Source organism: Passer domesticus, chromosome 7 (assembly GCF_036417665.1).
Source record: "Passer domesticus isolate bPasDom1 chromosome 7, bPasDom1.hap1, whole genome shotgun sequence".
NCBI classification, from domain to species: Eukaryota; Metazoa; Chordata; class Aves; order Passeriformes; family Passeridae; genus Passer; species Passer domesticus.
The window spans coordinates 33,250,536-33,277,750 of record NC_087480.1 but is presented as its reverse complement, the minus strand read 5'-3'; the positions used below and the strand labels follow the sequence as shown (position 1 = coordinate 33,277,750).

The window sequence follows — 27,215 nt, the reverse complement described above, 5'->3', positions numbered from 1 at the left end:
TTAAACTTTTGTGGCCTGTAATTCTTCATATAAGGTTGGCAATTTGCTCCATGAATTAAGATCGAATTTCTAGGTGTCTTTGGCTTCCTGCCAGGGTCTCCGAGCCCCTGCCAGGGCTTTGAGACATCCAGGGCATCCAGAGAGATGTCCTGGGTTCCGACAGTTTAGTTTTGGTTTTAGAGCCCTGTCTCAAGCACCTCTGCCAAGCTGTGTCTAACACACCTCCCTGAGCACCTTTCTGAGGAGCATGGGATGGGAGCTGGGACTTGGAAAAGTTCTGGAGAGAAGGAGCTGATGGATCCAGGCCTAGAGCATGGGAAATTGTCTGCACCAGGATGGAGCAGAAGGGAAAAGAGAATGTTCTTGAAATATAAAAGCATTTGAGACTCTCAGGCTTTTCTTTTGGTGAAGTCTGTGTGTTGTCTTGAACAGCAGAGATGCTGCTTGCAGTGTAAATAGCCGAGTAAGAGCAGGGCATAGTTCCAAGGAGCTCTTGGGCATTTTAAGTCAGGTTTGCTGCTTTTTTCTCTCTCTGTAATTTAGAGTAGAGGTTTACACATATCAGTTGCAAGTTCTCTTATTACTTCAGGCTGTTGATTTAAAACTGAGCATTTGAGAGAGCGGAAGGAATGGGTTGGGGGCTTAACTGAACTTTGCAGTTTATACTAGTGCTTCATTTTCTTTAACTTAATTTTATTTTCCTAATATCTAGCCATAATAACTTTTACTGCTTTATAGGCTTTTTATTGAAGAGTAATGTAATGAAGGGTTGAACACTGAACCTTCCTCAACATCTCAACATTGCCTATTAATGGGTTTCCCCCTCTACCAAGCAGCAGGTCAGCTTTTTCCTTGGAGTATCTGTTTTAATTAAAATACCTCATTGAGATCTGTATCGTGATCACTGAAAGACCTTGTGCTAGTGAGGCAGATGTCCTTTGTTGTTTTATTGCCTTTGAGAACGTTCTCTGTTGTGCCAATCCCACATCAATATGTGTGCTTTTGATATAAAAGATGATGCTTTTACAATTATTTTCTGTCCAGCTCTCTAAACAAGAATATAAAGATATGTCAGTTTTCCAGATGAATTATTCCACTAGATCTCTGTTAGATCAATTAAGTAGAAATTTTGATTCTGTATTAAAAATTTCTAGCTTTTCCTGTTTGTGTGCCATTACTAAGTCAGTCTACAGATATTTTAGATAACTGTGCAGCAGTTTCTTCCATAACCTTTTCCTAACCTTATTCCCACCTCTACAGCCACTTCTCCCGGTCACCATGTGTTGTAGCTATCAACAGGTCTTTTTACTTTCTCATTTTCATCTTTGAGATACTCTGAACTGCTTTTTTCAGCTCCTTGCTAGGTTCTGCTCCCTTCCAGCCCCACCTGCCCTTCAGGACATGAACAGCAGAGAAAGGAGTGTCATGATTCTGTAGTTAACAGTTCTTTAAGAAGTCCAGAAGAGGCCATTGAGGTGCTTGGAAGGCTGGAGAGCCTTTCCCATGAGGACAGGCTGAGGGAGTTAGGGTTCTTCAGCCTGGAGAAGAGAAGGCTCCAGAGGGACCTTAGGACACCCAAAGTGCAACTTAAAGGAACTCCAATAGAGCAGGACAGATACTCTTGACAGGGGCTTGGAGTGATAGGAGAAGGGGTGATGGCTTTAAATTGATGCAGAGTGGGTTCAGATCAAATATCAGAAAGAGATCCTTCCCTGGGAGGGTGGTGAGGCCCTGCACAGGGTGCCCAGAGAAGCTGTGAATGCTCCATCCCTGGAAGTGTCCAAGGCCAGCTTGGACAGGGTGTGGAGGAACCTGGGATGGTTGAAGGTGTCCCCGCCCATGGAAGAGGGTGGGATGAGATGAGCTTTCACTCCCTTCCAACCCAAACCATTCTATGGTAGGATTTTTCCCTTTTGAAGCTGTGATGTCTGTGTGGATGTTTGTGTGAGGGCAGTGAGGACTTTCTTAAACTGCAGTAAGCTGAGAATTTGCAGCCTAATTCAAATCAATTAAAAATGTTTTTTATGGAACTCAGTGCCTGACATCAGTCAACTTTTGTGCTAAATGATCCAAATAATGAAATAATGAAGACTTTTTGGCTGTGTTGTTTAAACTGAGAGAATTTAGTATCCAATGGTAATTAGAGTATAATTATTTTAGATTGAGGGGCATGCATCTGTTATGGTATATAAAATTTTCCTCCTTTTCAATGAGCAGAAGAAAGATTCCATAACGTGCTTTTCCTCAAGGTGACCTTGTGTCTTAGTGTTCTGAAAGGGTCTGGGATGTTGTTTATGGCTGCAGAAGATATCAGAGATCACTGATACCAGAGTTTCCCATCTTCACTTCCTTTTTTAGGAGGAGGTAGTGTCAGTTCTGTAAGAGTGCAGTGTACAGTTCCAGTCACTTCACAAACAGCGTGCTTCTTTGCAAAAAGCACCTACAAGTGGTGGTCTTTGTCCACACACAAACTGGCCAGGGTAGTCTTTGCTTTTCTGTAGTTCCTAACTTGAAAAACACTTCTTGCACCAAACATCTTTTGCAGGAGATGTGGGAGGTGAATGGAAAAAAGAAGTGAGTGCAAGAAAAACAAGGGGACTCGGGAGTCACCTGTAAAGGCTCTGTGCAGACTGTATTTTTCCTCATCTGAATTAGTTTTTTCCCACCTGCATTTCCAAAGTGCGATTTCAGGGAAGAGTGAAATGTATTTTGAGGTCTTCAGTTTTCACTAGGGAATGTGAATTTCTTTTAAATGTAAATTTTTCCAGGCTTATAACACTTGGTTTGGAGAATATTTTTTTTTTCTTTTTTGAGTAATGGCAATTAGTTCTGTAGTACATTTATTTAAATATACATGCATTTAGCCTTGTCTATTGTCATGTACTTTTTTCCTGGGAATTACCAGTAATTATATTTTGGTAATGTATTAGTATAAAACCCTCATTATTTCAAGCTGTTTCAGTATAATGTATTATTAGACATTTAAAACAAATCTAAACTGCTAGACAATCTAATTTTTGTAAGCTTGGGAATATCCTTAAAGGAGCACAGAATATTATTTCAGCAAAAGTAATTAATTGAGACAATAACTAAAATATACATTCAGTTTGAGTAATGTAAATGCAGAGAATGGATCACAGAAAATCATATTGCTGAATACGATGCTAAAATAGCACTTGGGCAGACATAGAAAATTTTTAATGAACTTTTTATTTCAGTATTTTATTTTAATACTTTTGAGGCTTTTGGAGGCCAGAGGGGAACTGGCTGAATTGTTTTATTTGTTTTATACTGTATTTTAAAAATTTCATTGCATGGACAACTTTGCAATATGCTGTCCTCCCTGCTTTGTATCTTTGAGTGTCCTGAAAACAAAATGTTTGTCTAAAATGTTCTTTATTGCTTTAGAACATGTTAAAGGATGATTTCTGATAACAGAATTACTGTGTGTGAAATAAGCTCATTGACAGCTAATAAGATGGTTTACACAAGTAAGGCTTAGTTGTATCAATTCAATTTTCAGAATCCATCATAGAACCAACTTCCTTGTGAAAAATACAGATTTAGATAGTTTCACTATTCTAGATTCCTTACTGAAATTTGATTGTGTACGAATATTTGTAAGTAGCCGTCTTGTTTTCACTTGGATTTTTGTTGTGACCACACTGCTTTCCCATGGAAACACTCTCAAAATGGGTTTTGGAGATGGATTTTTCCAGCAGCAGTTCCTCCTTGGTTGCAGTATCTGTAAAAGCTAACGACATTAAGGAGTAATGGAGTATATCTTTCAAAGCACAAGTAACGAGTAATAGGGGTGTTTTGACATAGTGTTTAAAGAAAAAAAACACCCATGGAATTTGGTTTCCTGCCCAGAACTTTGACTGACTGTCTGGGAATTCACTGCCGTGTGTCAGTGTTATATAGAATCGGTGTACGCACGCTGCAGTGATTCTTCACAATTGTTACAGTGTCCTGCAAGTTTAGGCCAGGGAACTGATAGTGTCCAATATTTTGAGTCAGCATTGATAAGGACTTATACTGTGTAGGAAATGCTGCACAGTCAATATTTGCCTTTCTTCCAGAGAGGCAGCGGTTCATCTTCCTTGTCCGCGTACTGTAAAAATTCACCATTTATGCAGGCATCTTTCAACTTTTGCATTTCAATGCAGCTTTTTTGTTGCCTTCTGTGTTTGCAATAATGTCATTACCTGTATGGAGTTCTCAAGCTCTTGGAGACTTCCAAAGCCATTGTACCTTTTGTGGGTTCTTTGAAACAGCTGAGCTTCAGCATGTGTAGCCAGTGCTTCTGAAGCAAAGCTTTACACCTTGTTTATTGAATCTTTAAAAATCTTATTTTCACAATATCGTTTCACCAACAATAGCTATCCAAGCTGCATGTTACAAATTTTTAGAGCATGATGACAATAGTTCTTACAGCTATTGTGATCACTGGTTAGAGGTTTTTTCCTTAGGAAAGAACTCCTCGTGTGCTCTTGGGGAAACCAACTGACAGTATCTTAACAAAAGTGATTAAGTAAATGCAGGTGTTTGTCATCTTAACACAACTTTCGGTCTACACAATGGTGTATTCAATCTGTATTTCCCTCCCTAAGCAAACAGTGTGGAATAAAAGAGGGTGTTAGGTATGAATCAGAGTAGTAGTTGATTGCAGGAATCCAGACATGGGAGAACTGGAATTCTTTAAAGATGATGTTATTTCATACAGAGGAGAAATGACATATTTTTAAATGTCACTGCAAGAAAAGACAAGGTTTGGCGTTAGTCTGGATTGGAAGAGATATGGAGAAAAGTAGAAAAACAATTAAAAATACTTTTGAATTATTAGTAAGGTTTTTATTTTGGGATAGCCAAAGAATACGAGTGTAAGAGTCTTAAATCTGGCAGTTACTGAAGACTTCATCCCCCATGCAAAAGCAAGGGAAATGCCTCCTCCCAGGTGCCAATACTCTTGAGAGATTCTCTACTTGTCCAGCTTTCTGTGCTTGTCGCTCACAGCGATGACAGTGGAGTCTCTGGTTGGCTGAGAGTTTGTTGCTGCTGTGCTAAGAATGAATCTGGCAGCCAGAAGCATCACAGATGTTGTCTCCTGACTTCAGCACCCCACTTCCCCTGTGCCCCTCGCAGTGCTCAGTGGCAGTCCAGCTTTGTTCCCAGCTCTTGGCTGTGACAGTGCATGATCTGCCTCAGCACAAACCTCTGCCTGTTGCCTCTTACTTACGTGGAGAAACTGATCCCACATGGCTGAGGATGTGCTGTTGATGCCTTGAGAGCCTGGCTGGACAGAATTACAAAATAAAGTAGGTATTTATTGAAAGGTTTTCAATAGGTACACCTTGGGCAGTGCTGGAGCCTCGCAGAGGCTACACCCAGGATGGATGATGGTCATGAGTTTCTCAGACAGATATAAGTTTGGTTTATTTGCATATCAGAGCAAATTTTACCTGAAGCTAAATTTTAGCTTCAGGTAATGAAGTCATTTACTAGAAGTTTTCCCCCCTCAATTCACTGTTGTTTACATATTTGGGGGCCTGAGACAGTAACATGTCTTTGAGTTTCAAGCCTAGAGAGAATTTTTTTGTCCAATTAAAATGGGACAACAGTAGCTGACAGGGAATGGAATTTTAGAGTTATACGCTAAAGCACTAATGATCTGAAAAATATAAAAGCTAAAACTTAAGGCATTACTTTGAGTTTGTGCTTACAGAGTATTTGTTTTCCTATTTCTGCCTGAGCTGGCTGCAAAGGTGGGTTTGGATGATCAGTCCTGGACATGGCACAGCCTGCTTTGCACCTGCAGGAGTGCCAAGGATGGCCAGGCTCTAAGGCTTTAGTGTTAGGGGTGTTATCCTTCACTGTGATTCAGCAAGGGCACAAGGGTGGGCTTGGATGAAGCTGACAAAGGTGATCTGTCAATAAATAACCCAAGGTCTGCCACCCCACGAAAGGCAGTGACAACCCTTGAACAGTCTGGTTATTTCAGTGGGAGGATGTCTCTGTCCTTCCAGAGGTGTTGTGCTTGCCCAAGGTGTGCTGCCTCCAGCTGAGCTGTCTGCCTGAGCTCTGCACCTGCCAGGCTGTTCCAGGGGAGCACGTGGCCAGGACAGTGGAGTTTGTCCCTGTTCCAGGTGTGTGTTTTGGAGGTGTGCTGCAGGGTTGACATACTTTCCCTCGGGGTGTGATGCTGCAACAGGCCCTCTGTTTTCTGTATTATGCTGCAAGGGAGCAGCAGATCAGCACAATCAAAATGATTTGCAATGTGTCCAGCGTCCTTCATGGAACACACTTCTGCCTGTGACAAACATACAGTTATCAGGAAGGAGCAACACTTCTGCATTTAATCTGCAGCATCTGCATATTGACAACCACCACATTTGGCAGCTCTCCTGCACAAACTTCCCTCTGCACACACTCCTGGTGGGAGGGGTCAGGAGGAGACCAGCACTGCCTGGCACCTTGCAGCCACTTTTTTTGATGGCAGTAACTTTGATGGAGCCAGTCCAGAGAAGGGCAACAAAGCTGGTGAAGGAGCACAAGTCATATGAGGAGAGGCTGAGGGATCTGGGGTGGCTCAGCCTGCAGAGCAGTCTCAGGGATGACCTTATTGCTCTCTGTAACTATCAGAAAGGAGGCTGTAGGCAGATGGGGTCAGTCTCTTCTCCCAGACAACCAGCAAGATGAGAGGAAAGGGACTCAAGTTGAACCAGAAAAACCTTGATACCAATATTTTTAAAAAATTCTTGGATGTTCTACTAACCTTTTTTTCCACATTGCAATGTCCCTGTTTGGCAGGTTCCCTTTGTGAGTTGAGTCAATCCCCACTCACATTGCAGTACTTACTGGGGCAGGTGATGGGTATTCAGAGGTGGCTTCTGGTTGAGGAGGGTTTGAGAACAGAGAAAACTTAAGGTGAGTTTGAGGAGCAGCTTTGGCTCTGAGCTTCAGGAGTGATTCAGTCTGGGACAGCTTCATGGGAACATTCCTGATGAATATTTCTAAGGAGATTTCAATCTAATATTGGTTTACAAGAACAGCAGGTTTTGCTGCACATCGCTGCAATTATTTTAGGATATCTTTGGTCAAATTCTGAGACACATCTTAAAACCTTCTCTTGAAGATTTGATGGCATTATGTGACTTAGCATTTGAAGGTAATGTTTTTGATATGAAGTAGAAATTGTGCTTGGTTGTTGTGATGTTCTCAGTTTTCTTTGTTTATTAGTTATAGGAATATCCCCAGGGCTACTTACTTTACAAAAAAAAAAACCCAAACAAATATGTTGTTGAGATAGAGTAGTCAGGTGATTTTTATCACTGGTGTTATAATCAAACAGTTTTTCTTTGACAAAATTTATAAGCTAGAGTATATTTATACATATGATGTGGAGCAAGGAAGGAGATAGCTTCAGACAGTTGTCTCAGAAGTTAATGTTTTCCATGACCCAAGTATCTTGGCTCAATTAAAAAAAAAAAAAAGGAGAAAAAGTAAAAAAGAAAAAAAGTGAAATGTACCTTTCAAAAAGAGCTGCTATTAAAAAAAAAACAACTAAAGAGGAGGGGTGCTGGGGGAGAAGTCTTGACACGAGAAGCTCTGTCACAGCAGAGTTTCTCTCGGATGTCTGGAAAAAGTCTTATACTTCTGGGATGCTTTCCAAAATATTTTCAATGACCATTGCCACAGGCGTGAACTTCTTAATGCATTTTGCAGTAATCTCAACCACAGTGAAATTGATTGCTGTCTGAAAGCTTTTAATGATAACAAGCAAGTAGAGCAGCATAAGTGCCATGAGCTAATTTGTGTGTGTGCATTATGTTGCATGTTTAGGAGTCCTGCAGAGACAGATGCATCACCTCAGGAAAATCCTGCTTAATGTTTTTTACAGAATTATGTAATTGCAGATTTATCATTTTACATCTTGCAGGAGAGATCATTTTTCTGCATACAAAAAGGATGAGGGGTCTCTGGAGATACTTCTGCTGGTACCCAGGGAAAGTTCTCTGGTGGCTTCCTGAGTGTGAGCTTTTCTAGGGCTCACTTTAGAGAAGCTGAAATAGATAAAAGGCAAGAGGAGTTTTAGGAAATGCCTTTCCAGCAGACAAAAAGGTACCTTATCAAAGGTGCATCTTCTTCATGTGCTTACCAGGGAATTTCAGGAGGCTTATGAATGAAAGATTCTCTTTCTGTCTTCAAGTTAAGGGCTTTGAGGAAGCTGAAAATACAGTGCAATTACTTGAGTTTTTTCCGTATTATCTTATTATTCCTAATGCAAGAGTTAGAGAGGTTCATCCACCCAGACCATCACCTTTCCAAGACTGAAATCTGAGCTGCACTTCAATTCAAGAGAAGAGGTTTCAAGAATTATGTTTTTTCTGTAAATGAAAAAAATCCCACCACCAAAATATGTGTGTATACATACATATATTTATCACAGTATTTTTATACACACACACGTGTGTGTGTGATAATGAAAATTGTTAATGCAGATTGCCAGCTGAGAAGCCTGATCTCACAGACCCTGGTGTGTCCCTGTCCCTCTGTGCCAGCACAGACATGCTGCTCCTTCATCCTGCACTGCTTCCACAAACCACTGTGGTTGTTGGATGGTCTGCAGAGGTGAGGAGTGAAAAACAAAAACTTGAGCACCAGCAGAGAAAAACAAGCTGTCCTAAGCAGTCTTCTAGCAAGGGATAAAAAGGTCAGAGGATACATTTATCCCCCTCTACCTTTGGAGCAGCCGTCTGGCGCATCCAGCAGAATTTTTCCAGACTGTCACTGGCTCATCAGTCAGGGCTTTCTCTCAGTTTTAAATGCCAACATCACTTCAGTTCAGAGGAATTGCTGGCTTCTTTCCCAGACAAGATTTCCCAAATTCAAAATGACCTTTCAAGATCCTAACTAATAGGAGCTAAACAGAGATTTCCTCTTCATCAGGCCCTTTCTCAGATTGATCCTTTTACTGACAGCACAGAGCAGTGAAAGACCAGCCCTTCACTTGTGATAATAAACACCTCTTTTGGAGAGGGGCAAACTTAACATTGAATTTGTTATATACTCCAGGAACTATTGCCCTTGTGTTTGATGCACTGATTCTGTAAAGGCAGGGGGGAGTACCAGTGAAATTACTAGATTTCCTTCTTTTAAAAATTATTTTTTTGTTTAATGCAGCCATTCAGACTCTGCAATGGGATGACTAGACAGCCCCCCTCATTACTGAGGGAAATTGGGAAAAGATGTGCAGGTAGCAACCCCATGGAATTAGGCAGGTACAGCAGGTTTGTCAGCTCCCACTTCAGGGCTGATCAGTTCAGCTCTCCCCAGGGATTCTGTGCCCATCCTCTCTTCCAGGCAAGGAGAAGGAGGAATCTGGAGCTGCCTGGCTCTGAGCAGGGGGGTTGTGAGGTTCTGCTGTAGGAATTCCAACTGCAGCTTCAGCTCCCTGGAAACCTATCCTGCAAAACAGAGATGTAGAGATCTATCCTGATGTCCTTCTGGGAAGTCTTGAAATGTGGCAGGATGGAAAACTGATTTCAAGGGAGAATCAGTGACCATTACTTGTTGAAGTATTTCGAATGCAGAGTTGTGAACTCTCGTTTTTCTATTCCTGAAAAAAATTTGGAAAAAGAAAAATGCAGAAGCAAATATAAGGCTGGTTCTTATGAGAGAAAAACACTGTGGAAAATGAGTGACACTCTGTAAAATGAATGATTAGGCCAGATTAAGGACTGATTTACTGTTAGCATCAGGTTTAGTCCCATAACTGAATTCTGAAGGAACAGCAGAGATATAACAAGGCTCTTACATTTTTTTTAATAATATGTTGTGGAAAAAGATACCAAAAGATTGGAAGAAAATTGCAATTGCCAGAAGTATGCATAATTGCCTAAAAAATAGTACAAACGCAAAATATAGAAAGATAATAACTGAAACCTGAAATAGCTTGGTTCTGTCATGAGATCTTTCTTTCAGCTATGGCTTCAGGTTTGGCATTTTCAGCTTTGATTTATATAAGAAACTCAATATTTTGACCATGGTAAAAGATAAAGACTGGAAGAAAAGATAAAGACTTGGAAGACTGAAGGAATAGAAGATTTGGTATTTGTGCTCTGTTCTTTTAACAGCCCAGCTTATCAGCCTGGGCTGTTGTCACATTTTTGTCAAGAAATTTTCAATTTGGAGTTGACTGTAGAAGACTGGAAGAGAAAGGTGCATAGATGGAAGAAACATGTTCTCATCTGCAACTTGTTAAATATTCTTCTGCAGTGCTTTTCATAAAAATGCTAGAATATTTAGGTATACGTTGTTTTTCTGGTGAAGCAGCTCCTTCTTCATTTTATAGATGTGTTAGAATTATGTTTTCTACATCTGTATCCAGGAGCATGCTTAGGCCTGAATCCCACAGTGCTAAGTAGTCTGTAATAAAATAACTTGCTTCATTTTTCTTCAGAATGTTGCAGTAGTGTCTGAGAATCTCATCCTTCATTTTTCAAAGTATGCTTTAAAGCCAAGTGTGATGAAGCAGAGACCATTGTGAAGAAGTTGTGTGGCTTTGTCAACTGAGAGAGAAATATAAACTGAAACAGAAACACAGGAAAATTCTCTTGGGTATATTTAAAGTCAGAATATGGTAAACTCTTGGATATTGATTTGAATACTATAAAGGTTGCTATGAGGCATCTTAATAGTTTTCACTTTCATCATATGCCACAGTGTAGGCTGTTGGCACTGGCAGCCAGAGCTCTGAGGTGTAAACAAGGCTGAGCCTTTCCTTTTTGGGAGTAAACAGGCACAGACCACCAGCAGTTCCTTACATTTCTATTATTTCTCTTCTCCTTTCTTTAATAAGGATCACTCTGGCTCAGCAGGTTCACAAGGCACTGCTTCTTGTGTCTCTGTAGAATTGGACACTGCTCTGGCCATATAAAATAATACAGTACTGTACAGTAGCTTTGCTTTGGGACTGTGTTCTGCCTCTGCTGCTTAACTGCTTTGCCAGGTAGTTGCTTGGCTTGGATGTTCCATCTACACATTTTAGAGCCCTGATTGCAGGATATTTAATGATGCCCTGCCATCACTGGCTCTGGCAGAAACAAGGTTGAGCACGATGCCTGAGTCAGGTAATGCATTATCCCTGAGTATGAATGCAGAACAAATGCAGAGAGCAGTACAGTGTCGGTCTGAAAACCTAGTCCAGAGGCAGAAATGCTAAGTTTTTTATCTGCTGTTACCCAGCTTTATTTCAAAGCTGCTCTTCCTCAGTTTATGATTTTAAAGCAGTTCACTCTTTTGCCTAATCAATGCCTTATACTTGTTAATGCCTCATCCTAATGGCAGAGGCATTTTGTGTATATCTACATTTGCTTTCAGTGCACAGTAAATTCTCCTGAGATTTGTGCTCTCAGCTGATGCAGAGAATGAATCCTGCTGTAAACCAGCCTTTGTTCCAACTGGGAGCTTGATTTCTTTGAACTTGGGGTCCCCATATAGACAGGTTTTGGTTGGTGTCATGACCCTCCATTTCAAAGCTGGTGTTCTATAAGACATTGGTAATTGGTGAGCAAACCAGCTCAATTCTCTTGATGCAGCTGAAAGTGCAATTGGGCCAATGCTTGGCTCAGTCCTGCATTTCAGAACCTGAACATCGTGTGCTTGAGGTGTGCTGCATAAACTTGAATTCTGTTCCTTGTGGAAAAGAACCTGTGCTGCTGCTGCTGTGCCTTAGCCAGCCTGAAGTGACAGAAGAATACTATACTTTGATAGCTGGAAGAAGCTGAAGTCATTAAACAATCTCTATCTTTGAAGCAAGGGAGTTCTGTTCCTCTTATCCGTTTTGCTGATGTTGTGTCCAAGGTTTCTTTTGCTGTTTTGACTGAGCCTGAAAGTTCCAAAAGCACAGAACGCTTTCTGAAGCAGTTCCTGCCCCTGGCTGAAAATGCAGTGGAGTTCATTAGCCTGGAAGTGCTGGCTGAGACCCTGCTGGGGGAAGGGGAGCTGCTGTTGTATTTTTTGTATCCCATGTGCCATTTTGGACTTGAGCAGTATTTATTTTTAGTACATTTAAACAGTGCAGAAGGAAGGGGCAGTTGTAATATGGCATATTTACATCATGCTGTCAGTTCCTGGCAGCTCCCTTGCCTGTCAGAGAACAGAACTGGTCCATTAAGGATGTGAGTGCTACTTATGCCCACGAGTGGTGAAACATCGTCTCCAGGGTGGGAAGGCCTCCCCAGGCCAGCAGGTTCATTTGTTTTTCTAAGGTGGAGTATGGGGAATTTTTTTCATGTCCCAGGGACAGGAATGGGCCATTCTACCTCCCACTTTTTCCTTCTTCTCCTCTACTCTGGAAAAAGAGAGGCGAAGTCTCTACGTGAGATCAGCATGTGCTGGTTTTTCCCCTCATGTCACGTTGAAGTTCTCTGCCCCTTTATAAAAATAAAAATCTATAAATAAAAAAGAACAAATGCTGAGGGGGACAAACTGGACCCACAGTTATGTGCATGTAGTCACTCGTCGAAGTGTGCCTAGCCCCATTCCTCCCAGGCTTCATGCATTCCCTGTTTCTTATGCTTCAGCTTCTCAGGCTGGGAAACATGCACAAACAGTCCTGGCTGGAGCTTTTTTTGCCCTACCATAACATAATATTAATTGAGCTTAGGGTGAAATGTTGGGCTCATCCGCTGTTCAATTAGCTCATGCTCCATTTCTTTATATTCTCTCCCACTTCGGAGGGAAAATAAAATTGCAATGGGTTTTGCTGCCACACTTTAATGTCACAGTAATACCTTTCTCCTGGAATTAAGCAGTATTTAGCTCTGATCTCTCCTGTGTGACTCTGTTTGCCTCAATCACAGGCACCCTGTGATTTCCCTTTCTTGGAAACTGCCCTGTCTCAGCATGTGGGTAGGAGGCCATATAAATAAATACCAACCACTTCTTAGCCTTCTGTAGGCATTTCCTTTTTCCTGGTGGTGCAGAAGAAACACTTTCTCACAGTTTGGCATCAAACATTTATATAACTTTCCCTCTTGTAGAATTTTTGTTTAGACAATCAGATTCTTGGTATAATTTTTTCATCAGTTTCTATTTTTATTCATCTGTGGTTGCTTGATTTGTCAGTAAATAGTGTCTATCAGAAGAAAACATCTCATCAGAAACTTCTTACATTTTCAGTAATTGAATAGTAAATCATGGTAAGTCTCTTCTGTAATACTGAAAGATAAGTTTTAAAGAAAAAAAAATTGAACATCTTGGAGCTTTTTCCTTAGCTCTGGGGAATATATCTGCCCAAATGGAATATTTCTGCCCAAAAGATTTTTTATATATACAAATATATATCTATATCTATATATCTATCTATCTATATATATATATATATATAACCTGCCTTAAGTTTTTGACATAGAATACAAAGTACCTTACATTGCCTTGCAGTCCAACTTTCAGCTGAAAAAGATAATATTTGCTTTTGAGACAAGGTTTAATATTTGCTACAGTATTTTTCAAGTGTGTGTCCCTTTGTCCTGGCAGCAGAGATAATACATTGTTATCCTTTTATTTACTATACTAGTTAGGACATTTTAAATTTATAGTAGCAAAAGAGATCATATCAATACAAATCAGTATTAGAGGATAAGTACTTCTAATTTGCATACATACATATTTATAAAGTCTTCATTTAGTGTTGTTTACCATTTTTTAAATTGATAAATTATGAATTTTAAAGGCTTAGTTTTATTTGTCTCAGTGGTGATTCTCACTGAGTGGGTGGTAGCACACAGTTCTGCTGGGAGAGCCCCAGGGCTTCAGACCACAGAGATTCTGGAAGCAGAATGTAGGCCTGGGCTGTGAAAAACAGCTGCAGAGTGGCACAGAGCTGGACTCCTCCATGGGAGCAGGTGTTAGGTGGGGGAGTGAAGAATATACCTATGTGTCTTCTTTGTGAGGAGTAATTTCTAGGGTGGTTAAGATAGAGGCAGTTTCAACATCCATCAGATGCTTTTTATGGGATACACAGAAATTGATAACCTTTGTATTCAACAACAAGAGAAACTGCTTTTCCAGAAGGGCTTTTGAAATCTGCTTTTTCCTCTCCTGAGGCCTGCTAGGAGTCTGTCTAGGAAAGTGAGCCTTTGTTGGCCATGTCATGGTATTTTTATAGTTTCACTCTTAGGGCCTTTCTCATCCAGCTGAGTTTTGCAATCTGCTGAAGCTCAGCCAAGATGAATTGCATCTGCCCTCACAGAGCACACGTTCAACCCAGCCAGGACATCTTCCATTTCTGTGCACTGCAAGTTGCTTGGTGTCTTCTGGTAAACACTCACAGAGAAGACTGAGTCCTAGTTTGGTTTGTCCCTTTGTCCTGTTTCCTGGCATACAATAAACTGTTGTCCCATGCAGATTTCTTCCTGAGCCACCCCCCATGAGTGATGTTCCAGCCCAGAATACTTCAGGAAGTGCAGTGGTGCTGGACTTCAGAGCTGGCTCTGGTGGTGGCTGGGCAGAGGCCAGTCAGCCTTGCTTCATGCTGCCTGATAAGGGACTGTGAAGGAATCTAAGCTCTCTAACTTTGGTGATTTATTGAAGTTCTGTAGGATCATTGGGTAGGCAAAGTCATGACAGCCCCATTTAGCGTCCACTGGAATTCCAGGGCATAAAGCCTCTCCGCACTCCATTGCTGCCCTAGTGGCACCAGCCTTAACAATGCCTTGATGCCTTTTAGAAGCTGTTAAACTGTGCTGTTGGTAACCCTGTGAGCAGTGCTGTCCTGATGTGCAAGCCCAGAATGAGAGCTTTGAGGATCGCCTCTTGTCTTTGGATCCTTCTATTTAACATCAGGTGTGCTTGCAAAGCAAACTGGAGAGGTTAGCTTCAGTTTTTCCAGAAGTGCAAACACTTGAAGAAGTTTAACACAATGAAAACAGCTAATAATCTCAGGGTTCTTTTTGTTCTGACATAAGAAATTACCTTGGGAGTATTGCTAGTTCTTAATTGGAAGTGAAGGAAGAAACCTGAAAAAGGTGAAATTGCAGTGATTGTGCTGTAAATGAGGGTTGTGATGAAATTGCAAAGGAATTGGCTACAGCAAGAGTGAATAACTCATTCCTATTTGCAGAAATAAGCTGGTTAGATTAGGGTCTGATTTTGTTTGTATATAGTATTACTTTGATTGATTTGTATGGGTTTTGTATTTTTCACTGGCAGAATGAAAGTTTATGTGTGGGTTTATTGAATGCCATGCTTAAATAATTAATAATAGCAGCAAAGTAGAGATGAACTTATGTCACCAGTTACTTTTCTTGCTGTGCAGACATAGAAGAGGGTTTTTTTGATCAGACACTTTTATTTTAGTGAAGTCTGACCCTTGCCTTTTTAGAATTCAGAGGAATGAAAAATAACAAATGTTATGTTTATGTGTTTGAGGTGAACTTTTTTTATTAGGAAATGTTTTAAAAGGGTCAGTGAAAAACACAACTGAAACTGAGGTTTCATTTCTCTTGCAGGTAGGTCTATGAAAGATAAGCAGACATTTAAATTTGGGTATTTCCTTATGATAACAAATGTTCCAAGGTCATTACCAATTCAACAGATCTTGCTGACATCAGGCTTCTTTCACACAGTGTTGTTTTAATAGTTTTTTGGGGGTCTTTTTTCTAGGAAAAGGAGAAGAAGTACATGCTGCCTTTGGACAACTTGAAAGTGCGAGATGTTGAAAAGAGCTTCATGTCCAGCAAACACATCTTTGCATTGTTTAACACAGAGCAGAGGTAAGAAAATGTGCTATTCTGCAGATACATCTTTCAAATAGTATCTGGCTGAGCATTTTAATAACTGTGTGTGCAGTTCTGCTGTTTCCACCATGTTGAGTACACAAGGTCTTGATATTCTTGATTTATCTGCTGCTTGGCTGTTGCATAACCATGGGATGAGAGGTTGGTGTCCTCCGAGCCACTCGTGGGGTGAAACAGCTCCATGATGAGTCAGCCAGTCCTTCCTTATGGCTGAATAATCATCTCCTGATCCTATTTTTGTTTTATTTGGCAGTCACCTAGGCTTACCAAAACATTCATGACTTCTGTACCTTGTGACCAGATTCAACTGGTGTAAATCACAAAAGTGTCATTGCTTTTCACTTTCTCCAGTGGAAAATCTTGCCTGTCACTAATCTTGGGACTCATTTGATTGTTTGTTTGTGTTTAAACACTGCTGAATGGAGAAAAAATAGATTCCTCTATTTCTTTAATTAATAAAATCTTTGCCTTTTAGTTTTTGCCCCACACTTTCCCTCTCAGACTCTTCTCTGTTAAAAGTGGGGTGGGTGCTCTACAGAAGCTACTCTTGATGCACAGCCAGCTCAGTTTCCTTAAATGTTACAAAAGACATAAAAGTGACGTGTAATTTAAATTTTTTTTAACTGATGAGGAGAGTTGCAGTTGCAGCTGTCTCAGGGGAATTGCATTTTAGCAGATAAGGAGCAATTTCTGTAAGTTTTTTTTCAGGCAAATGTAGCATGGATAGATATCCTTGTTTCCCTCTTCTGCTAAATTCCTTCACACCTAATTCTCCCTCACATCACTAAAGCTTGGCATTACCTTCAGATACTCAAAATGATGAGGGCTGGATGTGGCTCTCTGCAGAGGCAGCTGTCTCTGCTCCCAATCCAGCCAGACATTGCGGCCAGAATTTTAGAAGCAAGGAGTGTCCCTCCCTCCTGCAAAGCAAAAGCAAAGCACGGGATTTCTGGGCTGTCAGGTTTCTGCTGACCCCAGGAATGTGAGGACACAATGTCATTCTCAGTCTGAACCAGCCCAGGAAGGCTCTGCCTGTGTCTGCTGCCACCTCAGCCAGCCTGCAAGGCCTGCCAGGAGATGCCCTTTGAAAGCATGTCACATACTAGCTGGGAATAACATTTCAAATGCTTGACCACTTGTGTTTCTGGAGCACAGAAAAAAGCTTTGAAAAGCTTTTCATGTTCTTAAAAACAGAAATGATCTTCAGATGCTGGAAATGAATGTAATTCTGATGATTCTGGCTGTAGATATGTGTGGATCCATCAAGAAAGGTAACTTTGTCCTGGTGGCTTGATAGGAGCTGGACATATTAGGTTACTTCCATGAGAAATTTGTTAATTTAACTCAATGTTTCTCCTTTGGTTCAACTGATGGATTTGAATATTATCATCATCATAAATATTAATCATTGAACTGCTGTGAAAATCCAAGAGAAGCATTTCCATTGGCAAGTTTGGGATTTATTAAGGTGCTATATAGCTGGACATTCACATTTTCCCTTGATCTTCATCCATACTAGACATCAAGGATTTCAAAATCAGATGTCTAAAATGTTTGCCATGTCTGTAATAGCCCTGCCTCTTTGGGCTCTGAGTAGATCCTGCAGCCTCTGCGAGCTGCTCTAAAAACATCCTTACATCCACATGGGCATGTTAAGACATGACAGCACAGCAGTAAGACCACAAAATACCTCTGCCTTGGCAGAGGCAGATCATGGAGTCAGTCTTGCAGCTTTAGGGGAGGCAGAAGTTGTTTTTGAAGAAATATTTATTGAATTCTAATTAAAACAGCAATTTCTCTGTTACTGTAAAACAGCTGATTTTTGATATTTCTAAAAATCTGCCTCCTGGCACAAATTGATCAAAACAAGATTAGTATCACTTTCCACTGAATCCTGAATTGCTAGATGTGTCAGCAAAAACAGGAATATTGGTTCTCGAGTAGAGTGATCTGGCTGGGGCTGTCCCCTGTCCCACATTCTTAAGGAAACTGAAGGAGGGAATTGATAAAGATGCATTGAAATAAGAATTCTTATTGTTGTTTTATTTTGTGGTAATTTGTTGAATCCTGGTTTCTGATCTCTGTGTGTGTGAGTATGTCTTGCTTTTCAAAGATTGTGTAAAAAATTAACTTCGTTTCAGGCTGGCTTTTTTTTTGTTGTTGTTGGGGGGTGGTGGAGTGGTTGCTTTTTTAATTAAAAAAACCTTAGCAACTGAGAAAGAAATCAGCTTTCGAAGTCTGCCCACTGAGGGTTCTGGTTATGGAACCATTTTGCTATTTAAGATGTAGATCATTAAAGAACAAAGGCAAAATCATCTGTTCCAGCTTCCATGATAGCACGGAGATTATTCTGTATCTCTTTTTCCCTCCCCCCATAATCTGCAGCATGTTTTTCCTTGACTATGAAATCTTTCTTAATGTTCAATTAAATTATTTTAATTTTCAAGCAAAAACTCTTTAGGAAAAGAATTTTAATAAGCTTGTTCTCTTTTTCATTCCCAGCCCCTCACTGCATAGGTATTTGCTCCAGCCATATGTTTCTGATACTGTACATTTCAATAGTTTCCTGGATTATGCACTGCATTTTTTCCATTTATGAAAACCTTTCCAGCTCTGAAATATAGTTACCAGGAAAATACTCATTTCACTGCATAGAAGGAAAAACCATCTTGAGTTAGCTGAGACTGGGAGGTAGATGGAGAAGGAAACTAACAGTATCTGTCATTTTGATTTACTGCAGAAGTCAACAGTTCTCTGACAGGAATCAAATGTGACTTGGTAATGTAGAGTAAATGGAGACTGTGACGATTGATTTCACAGTGAAGATAAATTCTCATGAAATGAACATAATTGTGTGTTTATGAAAAGGCTGCGTTGTGAAATAATTAAATTATTTTCGTGTTACTTTCTAATTAAATCTTTAAAAAAACAACAAAAAATGGTGAGTGTGGGAAAAGGAAAACTTTGCCTGAAATAGTTACAGTATTACTTAACAGGGACGTTAGGTTTGTTTTTCTGCAAAGTAAGTCACACATTTAAAGCTTTTGAATGGGCCATCTACTTAATTTATAGACTCTATGGAAGACCTTTGCAATGGACTCCTCTAGTTTCCTTACCTTAGGAGCACACATATTAGACCAAAGTGAATTGGAGTGAGTGCCCTGTGATTCCTGGATCATTTTGGCTGCATCCATCTGCACGAGCCTGCCTTCAGTAACTGAAGTTGAGCTGTGGGTTCAAGCAGTGTGTGTCTAACCTAAAGCTGTCAAGTGAGTGCTATTCTGTGCTAACCATCTTCTCCACAGGAAACTCGTGGCAAGTCTGGTTTTTTTTAGACTGGAAAAAGAGATCAAATATATTGAGTATTTTAAAATAATTACGCTATAGAAAAAGAAAGAATGTTTGCAGTACTGCTGTAGAGCTTACTGTGAAGTTGTGTCGATGTAACCACTGACTTTCTAGGCAGAGCTGAGAATAGAGAAGAGGGGATTTTGTCAGCATCTCAGCTCACATTCAGTAGATTAACGTGTCATGTTCTCATTGCTGAGTGGGTAAAACTCTTGTTCAGAGCTCAAGAACACAGAAAACAAATTCTGTCCATCTCAGAAATTTTACTGTCCTTACAGGATTTAATTCCAAATACTTGACTAATTCTCCATGTATTCTTGTAAAAATTATTCACTTCTTGGTGCTTTTTTCTGTTACCCAAGTGCTATAGCCTGGGACAAGAACTGTTGTCTTAAATGGGTCTCCCTTAAGGATCTGTGCAAGTCCTACCTCTCTATCTCACCTGAGAAGGGCAAGAAGTCATTGATCTTGTCCTTTTGCTCCACATGGTACTATTTTCACTGATTGTCTGTTGTTCTAAAGTAATCTCTTGCCTTTGCAGTAACCTAATTATACTTTTTTCCTGATTTACTGGTCAATAAATTGTTGTATTACTGTATTACACCTCAATTTATATACTACTTCCCTTTTAATTGAAGAAATGATGCAGAGTTAAAAAAACTGTCTTCATTTGCTAGAAACAGAGAAAAAGCTTCTTTCCACCTCTTCTCCAACTCTGGAGAGATGAACTTTCTTTTAGAGGAGCAGGTTTTGGGGTTATAAATGGGAGTAGGCTGAAGTATTTGTTAAGTTGGTGAATTTTCAAGCCTTCTCTACCAATAGTGGGAGTAGCAACCACAGAGTGAGGAAGGGTTACCTGGTGGAGAGTCCCTGATCAGGAGCCTTCCTCTGCTCCTCTTCAGACTCACTCCTTTCCTTGGAGCCAGAGGAGCAGAACCCATGTGTGAGATTCTTCCTTCCTTGCAGAGGAAGAGGCCACCAGTACTCGTGTGTTTTCCTTTTCTGCCCAACCAGTGATGCCTTGTGCAGGCTGGCCTAGAACAGAGACCAGACAGAGTTAATGAATAAAGTAGGGATTTATTAGGAGGCCTCAATGGATCCACCTTGGACAGCACAAGAGCCCAGCCAGGGCTGCACCCCAGGTGAACCAAAATGGTCACAAAATGGTCACGACTGGTCACGGGGTCTCTCACTTTTATAAGTTCTGCTCCATTTGCATATTGGAGTTAATTGTCCAGTTATAGCTTTAGCCCATGAAATCCCGTCCTTGTTTTTCTCTCTCCAGCCCACGTTGTTTGTGCTCTTGGGCTGAGATTTGGATCATTTGTCCTTGGTCCCCATCTAGAGAAGAAATTGTTTTGTCTCCCTGCTCTGTGCAGAGAGCTCACCATCCCCTAGTATGAAGCTCAGAACTACACACTAAAACAGTACAGAATCTGAAAATAAAAGTTAAAATCTGAGGCCTCACCAGGAGCCAGATGAAATTGAGCAGTGGTGTTGCTTTCCTCACCTCTGTGGTTCTGTGTGATACAGGGCTGTGAGGAGGAGTGCAAAGCACAGAACTGTTCCTTTTGCTTTCACAAGAGCAAAATGCCCCTCAGGAATCATGAAGCAGAATCTGCCATCCCTGCTCCAGTGCTGCCTGTTTGTAAAAACAGTTCTTTAATCTGACAGACAGATGAATGTCCAGAGAAGAGCGAGCAAAAGGCCATTTTGAGGGCACACAATAGGACTGAAAATAGAACTGCCAGATGAGGAATTGTAGCTCCTGACTCCTGAGTACACTCTCTCTGTCAGGAATCCCATTGCACAGAGAGCTGTGTCTGGTAGGACCCAGGAAATGGCACTGTGTCTGCTCAGTGGGAGCTATCACTGCCTGCTTTGGAGAGGTGCTGTTGGCTGTGGGGTGCTCTAGAAGGGGATGGACAAGTTGTTTCTGGGACTCCAAATGTACTAGGACTGTTAAGTACTGAATTTTTGACCATGGGCAGCAACGGGTTAACTGCTATCCATATATAAGGGAAATTGGGCAAGAGCCAAAATAAAGGGAACTAGTGAAAGGAGACCGGGTCAGAGGAGGTGTTGGATAGAAGCCAGGCTAAAGGAGAAAGCCTAAAATGAGATGTATGTTTAGTTACTGTTTTTGAATTACTCAGAGAGCTAAGCTCCAGGAAGAGCTGGACTGTAAGCTATTCAGAGCCCTCTCTGTTCGAAATGGAAGAGAGAGAATCTGTTTAATTAAAAACCCCTACAAATTTAATCCAGAAAAAAGCTGCTAACATTTCTAAACAAACTCCTAAAATGCTGGAGAATACAATATTTAAGAACAGGAAAAATATACAAACCCAAGGAATAGCTAGCCTTTATTGCCAACAGCTTTCCCTTATTAAAAAAAAAAAAAAAGAAAGAAAAGAAAAAAAAAAGTTGGATTTTTTGGTTATTTTTGTTGGGTTTTTTTTCTGGACTATATTCTGTTTTGTCATTATTGACAAGTATTTTTTACATGACAAATAAGAGAGAGTATGGTGCAGGTATTGACAGCTGGGGGCAGCTTTTGTGTCTGTGTGGCCCCAAGGCAGATTCCAGGCCAGGCTTCCATCCCTCACCACCAAAGGCATCAAACCTTCTTCTCCAGGGACTGCTGGAATATTTTAGTGGCAGTCACTGTTACTACTGTGGATTTTGGCCTGTGTGCTGTTAGTTTTGGCTGCATTTCTGTTCTGGGTTACATATAGGACTCGAGATACTTCATTGCCAAGGCTGGCCTCTGTACTGAGCAGCACATCTTCTGTTCATTTGCACCTGAAAGTTGGGGGGGTTTCTGTGTGTTTTGGGTGTGTGTACTTGAAAAGATTCATATGCTTTTGGGAGAGCACTCAAATGACACAGATAGCAAAATCCTTAAGTGTAATTATTTCATTACATTGTCTCAGAGATTGTTTCCTTGGCTTTTCTGGATATTAAGAAAAAAAGAATCTTCAGAGCCATGTGTAATTAATTTTAATTAGCATTCACACTGGAGTGATCTGAAATGGTACGCCTTGATAGAAAATGTTAGTCATTGCTGTTAACTCAGAGCAGATGGCCATTTTTGTTTCTTCAAAATATATGATTTGCAGAGCTTTTGGTAGAGCTTTCCTACTTGGGGAAAAAAAAAAGGTGCATATGCTCAAACCAGCCATTGTGCAATTAGAAGTGTCCAAAATCACAGACTAAGACTAAATTTGAATAATCAGAGTGTGTACAGTGGAGTTGCAGGTTAAATAGATAGAAAATGTACAGTTTCATTCAAGATTACCTTTCCCACTAGCTGGAGTGTGTGGATTCTGTTATTTTCTCCCCTTTTCATTTTAGGTGACTATTCATTAAACCCATATTCTGTACGTTTTCAATTTCAATCAAGTGAGAAATGCCTAAGAATTCAATCTTTTGTGTTTTCCATGGAATAAAATGGGACCAATTTGCATATAGTTCTAGATTTCTAATGTTCAATTCTGCTTCCATCCTAATAGAGACGATATGTTTACAAAAAATCACTTTGAAATCCCTGTAAAAGAAGATATTCCTTTATCTTGCAGTCTGTGAGTAGCTTCTCTTGCGTCAGTGTGACTGCTGAAGCTGAATTCGGGTTTGTGTTCCTGGGAGGATTCAAGTAGTTTATAGGTCCAGTTCTAAAAAATGTCACTACTGTTCTTGCTGTGTAATGGTTGTTCTGTCTCCTCCCACATTAGCAAGAATAAATGCATTTTTAATTAATCTTGGTTTGTATTTTCTCTCTATGAAAAGAAATTTTATGTATATCCAGTACAACTTTGGCTAGTAAAATCCAGATCCAACTCAACCTAAAAGCTCTCCATACACATGGTTATATGTGAGTATGCATTCATATATAATCACACATGTTAACTGAGTTTGTAATGTGCCTGCAGTGGTTGCCCTTCCAAATTTTCTAGGCTTGCTCGAGATAAATATTTAACCTGATCTTAGTATTAAGAAATTGCAAGAGGGTTCAGTCCCTCTTGATGTGCAGCAGAGTGCGTGCTCAGCACATTCTGATGTGCAGCCACCATGGAGGGATCCCCCTGGTGCTGCAAGGGCTGCTCCTTCTGGGTGATTTTCAGGTGTGTTATTCACTCCCTGCTCCTGGACTGCAGAGATTTGGTTTATAGGCAGGCAAGCCTTCCCTAAGCAGTGCTGACAGCCCAGGTTTCAGGGTGGGTGGGAGGGAAATCTCAGTAACTCACAGCTGGGCCAGTCTTCAAACTTATCTGGCATTTCTCACTTTCCTCTTGGGCACTTCAAATACCTTAACCCAGTCCTGTTAGGATTCTCTTGTGATGGGAGGAATCCAAGAAACACCTATGGACATTTCTGTATTAGGCCTTGAAATATACGGGGGAAAGGAATCAAGAAATCAAGGTTAAAATAAAATAAAGAAGTTGTAGGGTAAGCAAAGTCACAGCTGGGTGGCTGCTCAACCTCGAGGTGATAGGCCTAGCCTAGAGAAGGCATGTCCTGAGTGTGCAACCTTCCAGAACTAGAAATGATGCTTTTAGTCCAATTGTCTGTTCATCCTCATGAGCAATTATGTTGTATTTTAGTGGAAATGCAGTTCCAAATTGAGGTTTATTTATCTAGAGTACAATAAAATCTGCAGATAACAAGTGGTAGCCTTTTGTCTTTTTTACTCGGGGAAAAAAAAAGGCAGATATCATATTATGTTGATTTCCAGATATGCCACTATAGTTATATTTTCATTAACTATGCATGATATTTAAATTACAGTGATGAGACTCCAGGAGGAAGTGGAGTAGGTAGATGTGGTAGATGCACACAGCTTTGCAGTTTCCTCAATAATGTGGTCACATTTAAGAAATGTTAAATGTTCAAGAGAAATACTGCTTGCAGATGGTACTTGTAGGCATGCCCCATTTTCTGTATCTGTCTTGTTTCTGCAGTCCCTTAGATTTACAGATGCCTGAATATCAGCAGGATTGGTATTGCTGAGAATTCATCTTTCCTGGTGTCCTTTATTCTGTCAGTCTTTGATGTCCAGCATCCCATTTAGCTGCTCTAGAGATGAGGGTGAGAACATGACTTCACAGTATTCCATATGGAGAATGTAGGTGAGGCTTGAGTAGTAACTGGTGCTGTGCTGATGTCTTCAGCAATTTTAAGTGGAAGAGAGAAGAAAACAGAAAATCTGAATTGTTTTCAAGAACGTTTTTACAGCTTTCCATGAGACGCCAGTGGATTCCTAATGAGTAAAACATGTTAATGTGTTTTTGTAAGATTCCACTGGTAACAAGAAAAGGACACACACTTTTCAGAAGTTACTGAAAGAAGCTAACTTTGGCTTTTTTTTCCTTTGAAAAGTTCCTATGCTTGTCAGCCTTTCTGGGAGAAAGACAGGCAGGGGCAGTCTAGCAGCAAGGAACCCAGCTGGGGAGACAAGCATCCCCTCACCTGCCCTGCTGGGACATCCCTGGGAGCACTCAGGGCATGCATCCTTCATGTGCTGTGTCTTTGACAGTGGTGGTGGAATAGAATGAGCTGCACAAAAAAGAGCTCTCAGATCCTACAGGGAGAAAGAAAGGCCTGGGAGATGCGGGGACATCAGCTGCTGGCCATGAGGTGTCCCCAGCCCCAGGAGAAGTCCTGACACAGAGGCAGAGTGTAGGACTGTCAGCTCCCACGTGCTCGGAGTGCCTGGCTGAAATCCCTGCTCGCACAGCCACACTGCTTGGAGCAAGCCACAAAATGCCAAAGAGTGTAATATATAACATGACAGGCCTGAAAAAATGTTTTCACAAGCTGGTGTCATGTTGTTTTGCTCTTGCAGATAAGTGTTTTTGGAACTTCCCTATCACTGTGTTTTACAGCCTTTATTTGCTCTATTGTTATTTTTAGTCATCTTTGCTGAGAGTACCCTTTTACCATTTTAGCTTCCTAGTTCTACAAAGTTATAGCTGCTTCGTTATCTTAGCCAGAAAAGCTTATCTCAGTAAAAGTTTCTCCTAACAATAAATTAAAGCTTTTTTTCCTCTGGCAATTTCATTATGCCTTTTTTTTCACTTTTTTTTCCCACTTTTTTTTTTCTTTAATTGACTTTTTTTAAATTCAGTAAGTGCTGACTTGGAGTTCCACAATATTGCAAATTGAATAAAATTCAGGTGTTTCCTCAGTTTAAGGTAAAAGCATCTGATAAAGTCATCCAGGCTATTATTTGCTTTAAGAGACGATTAGTACTTTTGGAGTTAGGAAAGAAAAAGGATTCATTTTAAATTTCTCAATCAATAAAAGAATCCACAGAGCTTTCAGTTGTTCATCCTGTCAGTGGCATTGGCTAAACTGTAGGATCAGGCCTGTTAGTGCCTCTTTGCGACCTTTGGGGCTGGTTTCTGTGGGAAGGAAGTGCCCTGGTGGGATCTCCAGTCTGGAATTTTGAAGGGAGTAGTGCAAGCCTGGTGCTCAGATTTAGCCTTTGAATTTGGTGAGAACTGAGTCACCAACGTAAGGAAATAATTGAGTATGTCCTTTATTCTTTGCAGTTTTGAATTCAACCTATGAGCCTGCTAAAAATACCTGATTTTGCTCTCTTCAGAGTGGGTGTGCTGTGGTTGCTCTGCTGTGGTTTCATAGGTGATAATTTAGTGATTTGGTGTCATGGCTGCTTCATGCTCAGGTTCAATTACACCTTTTTTACCTTTTTTTAACCTGTTCCCTGAGACTGCCCCTAAAAAGCAAGGCTGTGAGCTGCCTCGTCCCGTTGTTGGTTAAGAGAGAATCACGTCTGTGAGTGGGAATTACATCAAGTCAGTTGTGTTCCAGCAGTGGCAGTGAAATTCCACCAGTCCCCGAATGCTAAAGAAATTTGTCTGGGCAGTGACAATAATAGCTTTATTTCCATGTTCTACAGTGAATTTGGGTTTTTCCCCTCTCAGAATATGTGGGAGAAATGACCTCTGTAGCTGCACAATGAAACCAAAGGACCCCTTGTCATTGAGAGTGAAGCAATCTCCATCAACCCCTCTCCTCCACAGCTTGCTCAGGGAAGAAAACAGCCCGGTTGGGATGGAAGATTGATTCTTGTGCAACTGTTAAGATCTAGCAAAATGTGCTTTCCTAACCCTTTTCAGCTAAGCTTGTGGCCTTTCCTAAAAAGACTGTTGGCTGACACATTTACAGTGATCTGGTCTGTGTATAGAATTGGAATTCAGAAACTAATGGCTAAACCGTGAGGGGAAAATCTGTTCTGTGTATTGAAGAATTTACAAGAACCACCTTCCTGGAGATGTATTTTCCCTCCTTTCTCTTTTCTTCCATTAAATGATTCCCTGTATTTATCTCATTATGTGAACTACCTGTAAGAGGTTTTATTTAAACATGTCCCAGTTTTCTTACTATGGTGAGAGGCATCTGAGGTTTGTTTTGTTTGTTTAAAAATATCTTGATTGTCATTGCTGTTTTTTTCCTCTTTTACCAATGATGTTTTAAAACTGAAAAGAGTATAAATTGGACTGAAAGGACTACACACGGGAAGAAGTTGCATCAGTGATGATTTTGGTATTTATTGTTACAGCAGCAATCCATCACAAGCTGTGCTGTTATGTTGGCATGTCTTACGTGTTTGTCCTTTTCATCACAACACCCTTTTTTTCCCTAAAACTGCTCTGTTTTGGCAAAAGCAGGAAAAATTGATTTTAGGTAGTTTCATGGTGCTTTTAGCTGATTATTATTTCCAGAGCTGTGCTGTAGCATTCTAAGATATTTTTAAGTACTCCATGTAATTATTAAACAAGCACCTGTCCCATAAACTCTGTTGTCCACAACAATTACCAAGTAATTTCTGATCCCAAATGATTTTTAATTTTAAATGCTGTGTGCATGATAGGGAGTAGTAAAATGTTAGTTTTACAATGTGGTGCTCTTTGTTCCAGGAATGTTTACAAGGATTACCGTTTCCTTGAGCTAGCCTGTGACTCCCAAGAGGAGGTGGATAGCTGGAAGGCATCTCTGCTACGAGCCGGTGTCTATCCTGATAAATCCTCAGTAAGTTAAAAG

At 40.5% G+C, this 27,215-nt stretch overlaps 1 protein-coding gene across 8 annotated transcripts in view; it reads left to right on the top strand.

Annotated features, from left to right (window-relative positions):
* The window catches only part of DNM3 (dynamin 3), a 170,811-nt gene that overhangs the window by 88,799 nt on the left and 54,797 nt on the right, over positions 1 to 27,215 (top strand). For 7 of the 8 annotated variants that reach the window (XM_064427548.1, XM_064427547.1, XM_064427546.1 and 4 more), the window contains 2 exons: positions 15,670 to 15,779; positions 27,092 to 27,203. In XM_064427548.1, coding sequence (XP_064283618.1) covers positions 15,670 to 15,779; positions 27,092 to 27,203 — 222 coding nt within the window. Of the gene's footprint in view, positions 1 to 15,669; positions 15,780 to 27,091; positions 27,204 to 27,215 lie in introns of those variants that run through there. The other variant, XM_064427549.1, reaches the window with a different exon arrangement.